General features: G+C 36.3%; 2 protein-coding genes across 2 annotated transcripts in view; both read right to left on the minus strand.

Moving 5' to 3' along the window:
- Positions 1 to 3,689, minus strand: part of LOC107701259 (protein regulator of cytokinesis 1-like) — a 12,625-nt gene extending 8,936 nt beyond the window's left edge. Inside the window, exons 1-9 of the mRNA XM_016503225.1 lie at positions 3,679 to 3,689; positions 3,061 to 3,193; positions 2,851 to 2,973; positions 2,185 to 2,418; positions 1,904 to 2,074; positions 1,680 to 1,829; positions 1,369 to 1,516; positions 1,151 to 1,287; positions 987 to 1,082 (exon numbers count right to left, since the gene is read on the minus strand). Of these exons, the coding sequence (XP_016358711.1) occupies positions 987 to 1,082; positions 1,151 to 1,287; positions 1,369 to 1,516; positions 1,680 to 1,829; positions 1,904 to 2,074; positions 2,185 to 2,418; positions 2,851 to 2,973; positions 3,061 to 3,193; positions 3,679 to 3,689 (1,203 nt within the window). The remainder of the gene's footprint in view (positions 1 to 986; positions 1,083 to 1,150; positions 1,288 to 1,368; positions 1,517 to 1,679; positions 1,830 to 1,903; positions 2,075 to 2,184; positions 2,419 to 2,850; positions 2,974 to 3,060; positions 3,194 to 3,678) is intronic.
- A 2,280-nt stretch (positions 3,690 to 5,969) lies between these two features.
- The window catches only part of LOC107701269 (vacuolar protein sorting-associated protein 33B-like), a 19,397-nt gene continuing 15,150 nt past the window's right edge, over positions 5,970 to 10,216 (minus strand). The window contains exons 15-24 of the mRNA XM_016503234.1: positions 8,040 to 8,114; positions 7,863 to 7,927; positions 7,718 to 7,772; positions 7,565 to 7,611; positions 7,255 to 7,387; positions 7,052 to 7,125; positions 6,864 to 6,965; positions 6,684 to 6,759; positions 6,339 to 6,461; positions 5,970 to 6,243 (exon numbers count right to left, since the gene is read on the minus strand). Of these exons, the coding sequence (XP_016358720.1) occupies positions 6,164 to 6,243; positions 6,339 to 6,461; positions 6,684 to 6,759; positions 6,864 to 6,965; positions 7,052 to 7,125; positions 7,255 to 7,387; positions 7,565 to 7,611; positions 7,718 to 7,772; positions 7,863 to 7,927; positions 8,040 to 8,114 (830 nt within the window). The 3' untranslated portion in view covers positions 5,970 to 6,163. The remainder of the gene's footprint in view (positions 6,244 to 6,338; positions 6,462 to 6,683; positions 6,760 to 6,863; positions 6,966 to 7,051; positions 7,126 to 7,254; positions 7,388 to 7,564; positions 7,612 to 7,717; positions 7,773 to 7,862; positions 7,928 to 8,039; positions 8,115 to 10,216) is intronic.

The following is a 10,216-nucleotide window of genomic DNA, read 5'->3' on the forward strand; positions in this document are numbered from 1 at the left end:
ATACCGATATATCGGCCGATATTCTTTATGTGTAGGCTATATTATAGTACAGTATAGTCAAAAGTTTGGACACACGAATTAAACTTTTGACTGGTACTGTAATATAGAATACAATATATAGTAGGGGTGCTCCGATTGATCGGCTACTGATCACTATCGGCCGATAATCGCGTTGGGATGTTTGATCGACGATCTCTAAAAAGGCCGATCTCAAGCTGATGACGCGCCTGCTGTGAGAGGTTTGGCCATCGTCTCAGTCTCTGTCCGGCGTGGGTGAAATAATTATAATGCTGAAGGTGATGTACAACAGGGCTGTCAAAATGGCTGAAAAACTAAATTCGAATTTTGTGCTTAAATATTATCAAAATTCTAATTATAAATGCATAATTTCAGTTAGGGTAAAGAAAAGCTTTTGGCTTTTCTCCTGAGGTCACAAGAGGGCGCATCGAGCATAAGATAACATGACTATCTGTGAAAAAAAGTGCATAATGTTTAAAATAATGTTTATAAATTTGAGCTGATTCGCTACAACATTATAATGTAATGACACTTACATCGTCATGTGTCTCGTGCGTCACTGATAAGGCAGCCACCTTAACGCACACCTAAAATTCGAATGCAACGTTTTTGCATTCGAACTTAGATTTTTATTTTAAATTCGACGAATATTCGAAATTCGATTTTTTTTTTTTGACAGCCCTAATGTACAATTTATATTTCTTCATTAAATAACTTATAAAGTAGCTAATTTGAAAACTTTCTGTGAGACGTAATTTCACAAACAGCGTGAGTGAATCACAACGTGCTCTCTGTTAAAAAAATGTTCATATAGGCATAATCAGGCTCATATCGGCTGATAATATCGGCTAAACAATATATCAGTCGGGCTCTAAATAATATTTTTTTTTTTTTTAAATCTCACTCACCCCAAGCTTTTGTATGGTAGTGTACAGATGTGTATCCCTCAATACATGTGTCATAATTACCTTGGGGAGACCTTTGACCAGATCAGCCCGTTGTTTCTCCTCCTTTAGAAGGTTTCCTCCTCTGTTGGTAAATCTGGCTGGATCTTTGGCCTTTTCCTATCACAAAACATAAAGTGTTAGGTGATGCAAAAACATGATGAATATTCTCAGTCAGTTCAACTTACTTCAAGCTCTAAAAAAAGTCTCCAGCTTTCCTCCCATTTGTGAACACCTTCAAAAAGATCTTTATGATCCTCATAATACTGTTTAAGCCACACTATTTCTGCATCATGCAAACTCAGGAGTTCCTCACTGAAATCATCTGAGAGAAGAAAAAACCTTTAAACCTTTATTTCATTACAAAAGACAGTCAACAGTGTAATTCAGAAAAATGACAACTCACCATCATAATAGGGCACAAAAGCTTGCCGTTGGTCAGTGCTATAAAAGCACTTATCCCAGAAGACTGCAATGTCGTTCCGAATGTCCTCAGTAACATTCTGAATATTTTTAAGCTTCAGTTCCTCAAGACGTTTAGCCTCAGCTTGTAACTGACAGTAGAGGACATAAAAATGTAATCATCTGTGTTCAATACAATGACTGGACATTTGGAAGCCTTAATTCATGCAACGTTGTATAATTGAGGTAAGGGGAGAAAAACAGGTTTAAAATATATCTTTTTTCATAGAAGCAAATTGTCAAAAGGTTACTAACAGCTTCCATATTTATTTTCTTTGACAGGGTCATGTGTTCAGAAATTGCATCACGCTCTTCCTGTGGAATCTGCAACCTTTCCCATAGTTCATGGATCTTCTCCCGATAAGAGTCACAAACACGTTCATTCTCTGCCTTTCTCCTCTCCAACTGAAATGATAAATACTGTATTACACAATTGCTTAATAATTTTTATAGTATGTCAGATTCAGCTTTTGTTGTACCTGGTGAAGGAGGACTTTGAGTGAATTCATGTTTTCTTTAGACAAGCAAAAACTCTCTTCATCTTCACATACGACATCCTTTTCAAAACTAGTCTCAGGCAACTGATCCAGATCGTCCATGCAAAGTATTATTTGCTTCTTCAATGTGACAAATTCCTTACGTCTTCGTTCCTTTAAATATATATATAAAACACTGTATATCAAACTGAACACAGTACTTCAATAAATGACTGAGACGTTTATAAGAGTGTAATATTTAAAACAAAGATGTATTGTCATACTTTCTCAGCAGTGAGAGAGGAGATGTGTTTACGGAATTTCTCCAGCTGTTCCAGGGACGGAACAGAATCAGCAGAGACAGAAAATGACTGGAAGCAGAGGAGGTCACAGAGATCCTGATCCTGCTCGGTTAAGGCTTTGAGTGCTTGCATTCTCTGATTTTTCTCCTTTAACATCACTTCAAGATGTATCCGGAGGTCTTTTTCCTGCTGTAGCATAGTGCTACTTCTGTCCTCCTAAAATGATTATGAACCAGAACCACAAAAAATTATGTTTTTTCATTCTGGAGGGACCCCATACAATCAAAAATTGAGTTATGTGGCTTTTAGTGTATTAGCTATGAAGCCATTTTCTAGTTTGGAATCATTAATGCTCACCAATCTGATCAATAATACAGTAAAAACAGTTATATTGTGAAATAATCATTATAATTTAAAATAACTTTTTTTCTATTTAAATTTTGAAATGTAATTGATTCCTGTGATGACAGTTGAATCAACAACAACCATTACTCCAGTCTTCAGTGTCACATGATCCTTCAGAAATCATTCTTATATGCTGATTTGGTGCTCAGGAAAAAAATCTGTTATTATCAATGTTGAAAACAGTTGTGCTGCTTTAACATTTTGTGGTGTTATCTAAAGTTTGTATCCAGAGTAAATACTTACCTGCAATGGGGGAAGCTTTAGTTCCAAACACAATTTACTCAACTCATTTTGACATTTCTCAATACTGGTCGTCAGACGTTTCCACAGACTCTCTTCCTCTGCAATCATCATGTCCAGAAGACTCTAAAGTACATGTTTTGTTAGTTTATCACTGAAAACACTCTTTCTTAGGATTCATCAGTTGTTGCTCAAGTACAACTCAACACTCACTTTGACATGATTCTTAACCACATTTGTCCTTTCTAATCGCTGATCCTCAGGGACGCCAATTTCCTCCCAAATGTCCTTTAGATGGCAGAGAGCTTTATTCAGACATGCCACCGATTCTGCAGCAATCAACTCACTGAAATCATTGAGAGAAAGAATAGAAAACAGTGTCGATAAACATCCATTCTAACAGATGTGTACTTCTAGATATCCACCAGTGATTACGTCCGTTAATAACATTAACAGAAGTTACTACATCATTATCTACTGTACATGCAGGTGTTTAGAAATGCATATATTCATTCATTAAATGCACAAAGCACTATGTAAAATGTCTGCTATGACATTATACAACCCACCCACTCATACAAGCTGGAGTTAAATGAGCTGAAAACACTTGCTATCTGTCAATAGCAGTAACGTTACGCGCTGCACGAATCTCAGACATGTAATGATGGCGTGTGTGGATTAAAATACAATGCTAATGTTATCATCTTCAAAACCAGCTAACGTTACAACTCAAAGTCAAACTCAATTCAAATGACGCACATGCTTAAATCTGTGTCTCCGCATTCGTAGATAAACACCCCAAAATTATATCATATCAGCAAACATACTCACCTCTTCCTCATCCTCGTCCCAAGACAAGGCTCTTCGCTGTTTATTTGTATTTTATAAAGGAATATTTCACTGTAGTCTTCGTACGCGTAACTGTTTCTGTCTGATTCAAAATATGCGTCAAAACAGCAGCGCTCCTCTGATTGGCTGTTTGGAGCTTTTCTGCGCGTGCGTGAGGATGTGTCAAACAGACGGATTGTTCCAGCATGACCTCAGAAACATTTTTAAACGACCACTCCTGATTTTTTCCATGAACAACGTACTATGATAATGTATAGCAACAAATAAATAATTGTGCAGCAATAATAATGGTCTATTTTACCATTTATTAATTAAAGGGGTCATATGATGTTGCTAAAAAGAACATTATTTTGTGTATTTGGTGTAATTAAATGTGTTTATGCGGTTTAAGGTTAAAAAAATATTATTTTCCACATACTGTACATTATTGTTTCTCCTCTATGCCCCGCCTTTCTGAAACGCGTCGATTTTTACAAAGCTCATCAGTCTGAAAAGCGAGGTGTGCTCTGATTGGCCAGCTATTCAGTGCGTTGTGATTGGCCGAATACCTCAAGCGTGTGACGGAAATGTTACCTCCCTTACCATATTGTGATGATGCCCTGTCAGGCCAGAGCCATGATTAAAAAACAATAAAACCTATTATAAACGAGGCATTTGTTGCATCCAGTGGGGACATAATCACTGATTATAATGACTTATACTGTCTTTTTACGCGTTGCATCGCGCCGCATAAACATAAAACCATGTCTGCATTTGTGATCGGAGAAATGACAAACAACAAGTGCTACTCTACACTGCTCAAAACTCGCATTTGAATCGTCAGTGGCAAATCCTTTAAATGAAAACGTACTTACAGACTGTGAGTCAGAACAGCCGGCATTGTAGTCTACTCTCCCAGGATCAGTAAACAGTCCTCCATAAAATGTGCTGCACACATCTGGATATTTGGGTTAAACTGTTCTGGAGCAGTGTTGTAAATACAACTTAACCACTGATTTGTAGTCGTGTCCTCTTTTGGAAGACCAAACAAAGTAGTTCCTAGTGTGAGCGGAAGCCACGGCTTAACGTGAGCTGAGGCCGGGCTAGAGTGAGCAGAGGCGGTGGGGTTGAGAACAGAGGCGGTGGGGTTGAGATATCTTGTGTTTCTGTTTATTGCACTATGTTTAATGTCTATATTATCTTGCATATTTTTCTGTTAGCTTTTTCCATACCGACATTTGTGTTTAAAACTAGCTGCTTTTCATGCTAGGTTGAATTTATGTTAGATAATATTACATTTAAACATATCTAATAGGTCTCATAACAAAGTGTATCACATGTACCATATGTGACCCTGGACCACAAAACCAGTCATAAGGGTCAATTTTTTGGAACTGAGATTTATACATCATCTGAAAGCTGAATAATAAGTTTCCCATTGGTATATGGTTTGTTATAATAGGACAATATTTGGCCGAGAGACAACTATTTGAAAATCTGGAATCTGAGTGAGCAAAAAATCTAAATATTAAGAAAATCGCCTTTTAAGTTCTCCAAATGAAGTTCTTAGCAATGCATATTACTAATCAAAAGTTAAGTTTTGATATAAGTACGGTGGGAAATTTACAAAATATCTTTATGGAACATGATCTTTACTTAATATCCTAATGATTTTTGGCATTTAAGAAAAATCGATAATTTTAACCCATACAGTCTTGGCTATTGCTACAAATATACCCGTGCTACTCATGACTGGTTTTGTGGTACAGGGTCACATATTTATGTGCGTATAGTATGCAGCATTGTTGTGCATTTAAAAAATAAACTGTTTAACTTCCACTTGAACATATACACATAGCTAGACCACTGGGCCATTTCACTGTTTCACACACCTGACACCAATAACTGTTTTATTGATCAGTCTTGAATCAGTTATTACATGCATGGCAAACTCTTAACAAACTGTATAAACATTTTTTATAAAGTGCAGTTTTCTTCATTCATAAATTCAGATGACACCTGCGCAGACATTTAACAAGACAGTTCACCTGAAAAGTACAATCCTGTCCTAATTTACTCACCCTCATATCGTTCCAGACATGCACGACTTTCTTTCTTCTGTGAAAAATAAAATGAAATATTTTGAGAAACATTTCAGTGTTTTATCCTCCCATATAATACAGGTCAATGGTCACCTAAGCGGTTTGGTTACAAACATTCTTCAAAATATCTTTTTTTTTTTATGTTCTGCATAAGAAAGAAAGTCATGCAGGTTTGAAACACATGAGGGTGGGTAAAAAATGGCAGAATTTTCCTTTTTGGGTAAACTATCCCTTTAAGAATAATCACATCTTTTTGTCATTCCCTCTAATAGTACATTTGTTTTGGGATGATATAGATCCCCGGGATGATTAGGGCATATTCTGTCCTTTTTGCCCTCTCCTGGAAATGATCATAAAGTGTCCTCTTGTGGAATGTTTTCTCAGACTCAAGCACTGTTATCCAGTAATGCTTCTAGAAGCCGTGCACTGTTTGTGACGGCTGTAGTGACCACTATGAATCTGCAACCTTTCAAATGGACAATTTTATATTAACCATATATTCCATTTGTTTTACGGAATAAGTATTTATAAAAACACAAAATACATTCTAGAATATTTTACCCCTTTCCTTGCCAAGGAACCTGAGTGCAGAGATCTCAGAGTAGGTGCAGCCACCAAGAAACATCACTAGAACAATCCTTTGAGCATCAGTTTTGTTCCTGGCTTCTGAACTACTACAGCCACCTGAAACAAAAACAGGACAAAAGAGGGGGAAATGTAGGCTTGACAGCAAAAAAAACAAATAAAATTATTATTAATAATAATAGTTTTCTCAGCATAAGAAATGTAAAAAAAAATTTGTTACAAATTCTAAATAATTATAAATATATTCTGAAATACTACACCATCATATTATGTTTACTCAGCTTACAAAGAGCTTTATACAAACAAATTATTTGTTCAAACCTGTTACAGCAAATTCCTGTCCATTCAGCATGCGTGCAACCTCCTCCAGACCTGTCCAACCATCTCTCTCCATCACCTGCGGACAGCACAGGCCAGAAGCCAACACTTTAAAATGTTGTTTAGCAAGAACAAGAAAAAAAAATAAAGGCTAAGCAGCCAAAGCCTTCTTTGAAAGCTAACCTGTTCGATCAGTTTGCAGCTCAGAGGAATATAAGCACCACTGAAAACATATGCCATGTCTCGCGGAACGCGAAGATCATATTCCTCACCAGACTTTGGTACCTGTATGTGTAGATTAGATGATCATGAAGTAAATATCATAATTTTAAACAGTATTTATTTATTTTTCTTTAAAAAAGTTAGCTAACCAGAGCTAGTCTTTTACTCAGAGCTCGAAAATTGCTCTTCTTAGCCAGTGAGGAAAAGGCATCCGTCAGCTTCCCTGAACGGAAACATAGGAAACTCCCCAGTGCATGTATGTGTATATTGGTAGTATATATATTATAAATATGAGAGTGAGAGAGGAAGAGAGAGAGAGTGCATGAGAGATTGCACTTGTCCACATTCTCACCTACAGTCTTGTCAGTGACAAGTTTCCCCACTTTACTCTCCATGACTGTCAGTGTTTCTCCAGCTTGCTGTTCTTCCAGCAAACCCAGCTGCCTCAGGTTTGCAAACGTCAGCAGGTGCTCTATACCATAACTCTGAACAAGAGACAACATATGGTATCACAGAGGACATAATCTCAAAAACAGTTTCAGTAATGTATGATCATCCACTTAAACACTCGTTTTAAAGGCATTCTTATAAAGTAAAATGGCTTAATGAAGCTTTAGGTAAATGAGTAGTTCATAAATGTGAACTTTCAGATCATAACATACCTGAAGGTACTGAGCTTTAAGAGATTTATAGTCTTTGGACAAAATACCTGTGGGAGAATTATTCCATTATTCCAAAATGCATTATTGAACAGATGTTCATCAAATAAACAGCTTAAGACATGGAATCCATATACAAGAATTAATCAGACTCACCATTTTCTGTGATGGACAACAGGCAAAGGAGTCTAAGACTGTCAATCATTGACACCTGATGGACAGAGTTTCCTCAAGCATTATTATTACTGTAGCATTATCAAACCAGTGTCTTATAACAATAACAGCGTTTGTTTTTTCATACCTGTCTGTTGATATGTTCTTCAATGTGGGTGATACATTCACAGATCTCAAAGCCTTCAAGTAATGCTAGTATATGGGAAAGAGCAGAGAAAATATAGAAATGGGTGAGATTACAGTGTCGTGTTGTAGAATTCATATTTCAGATCTGCATGATCTCATACTTATCAAGACATCTTACAATGTTCAGTCTTCAACAATTCCTGGAAATCTTGCTTGGTTTTCTTCTTCATCATAGATTCACTTGCACCAATATCTAGTGGAAGAACAAAGCATGTTCTTATATTTATTATTAAGAAACTGTTTTCATTATTTGAAAGACGTTTCTTACACTTATCAAGTCTATATTTATTCAAAAAGTACAGTAAAAAAAAACAGTATGTTACTATTTAAAATAACTGTGTTCAGTTTTATAAATTATATATTATAAAACGGAGAGTTCCGGTCCTTGATTCTGATTGGCTGAGCCACGTTCGAAGCTGTTGTAAATTACTCTACAAACATACACCTTTGTTTACGTCTGTGTGTTGCTTGGCAACCACTTTGTTGCAACCACAACCGATTCTGAGGAACTACATTGTTTGGCGGAAGAATAATGTTTTTATTAATATAATTACACTTTATTTGCTCTGTTTTGTTTTGTGAATAACACAATAACCGTTTTATAAAAACAATAAGCCCCGTGAAGCCGTGGATTACAGTGAATTTATAACAGCTAAGGGGGTTTTAGGCACTCCGCTTTGCTGAAATTCACTGTAAACCACGGCTTCTTGGGGCTTATTGCTTTAATTTATTCCTGTGATGTCAAAGCTGAATTTTCAGCAGCTATTATTCTGGTCTTCGGTGTCGTTTGGTCCTTCAGAAATCAAAATATGCTCAAAAAATCAACAATTTGTTAGTGGAAACCATGATTGTCAGGATTTTTGATGCATTGAAAGTACAAAGGAGCAGCATTTTTTTAAATAGAAATCTTTTGTAACAGTATACATGTTATTACTGACACTTCTGATTAATTTAATGCGTCCTTGCTGACCGCAAACTTTCAAACCATAGTGTATACACTACTTACGAAGACTGAGAAGACGATGTTCCTGTTTCAGTCCTTTCAGTTCATCTGCAACAAATGCCTTCATCTGCTGGATGTCCATCCCACGCCGTTTCTGTTACCAACTCACATATTTTTGATTGCTGTCACATGGAGAATATGCTAAAATGTATCCTGATGTGCTATGTATTAAGCACATGCCATCTGTAGCAAGCACTTACATCATATGCTGTTTGAAGATTTTTGGCCTTCTGACTTAAAAAGCCAAACACGTTAAACACGTTGCCGTTCCTTATTTCATCGAACACCTGATGAATTAAACAAGCAGCAGGGTCATTTTTAAAATTTTTAAAATTCACCACTGTCAATGTAATAAAGTCTATGTAGCTCTTACTTTATCTTGAGAGTTAAGCATCACTTTGATGCTCTTGTCAGAGGAAGTGACATTAGGTCCAAACTCCACACTGCCTAGAAGCAAAATCAAAATGACATAAAAAGGATGAACTTGAACATAATTAACCCATTATATAGATAGACATAAACATGTTTTAAACAATTAAGACAAAGAGCCTGTAATATATAATTGCTTACCACATTTTATTCTGAAAATATCATCTACCAATCCCTCATAAACAACTTGAGAGCAGAGTGGAGTAACAAAGTCCACATCTAAAATATTAAAATACAAGTTATGCAAGCTCTTAATACAACAGAAAAAGACTGTAAGAGTACATCTAAATGTAAATGTAATTTCTTTTTAAATAACTGACCTCTGTCAATAAGAAATACTTTTGCAAATTCAGGTTGTCTTGTTCTCTGTTCCCCCTCCTCCATGAGCTCCCTCCAGGATTCATACACCATCTACATACACAGACAAATGACATGAAAGACTGCCTTGATTCTCATCCACCAAAATCTGTAAATCTATGATGGAAAGGGTTTTGTCACAAATCCTCACCTTGGCAAATCTACCGATCCCATACACTTTGGAGAAAGAACCATAGACAGACTGTAAAAGATGTAGTGCACTTCCTGCAGTGGTCACCCAGCGCTGATCTCCCTCCTGATGAATCATATCACAATTACTCATATGTCAATCCCACATTTAAAAAAATACACTACTATTCAAAAGTCCCAAGTCAGTGTGATTTATTTTAAGAAATTTATACTTTTAAAGGGGTCATATGATGCGATTTCAAGTTTTCCTTTCTCTTTGGAGTGTTACAAGCTGTTCGTGAACAGATAAGATCCCTGAAGTTGCAAAGACTAAAGTCTCAAAACCAAAGAGATATTCTTTATCAAAGTTAAGACTC

This window comes from Sinocyclocheilus anshuiensis, unplaced genomic scaffold, assembly GCF_001515605.1.
Source record: "Sinocyclocheilus anshuiensis isolate Anshui unplaced genomic scaffold, SAMN03320099.WGS_v1.1 scaffold1946, whole genome shotgun sequence".
Lineage (NCBI taxonomy): Eukaryota > Metazoa > Chordata > Actinopteri > Cypriniformes > Cyprinidae > Sinocyclocheilus > Sinocyclocheilus anshuiensis.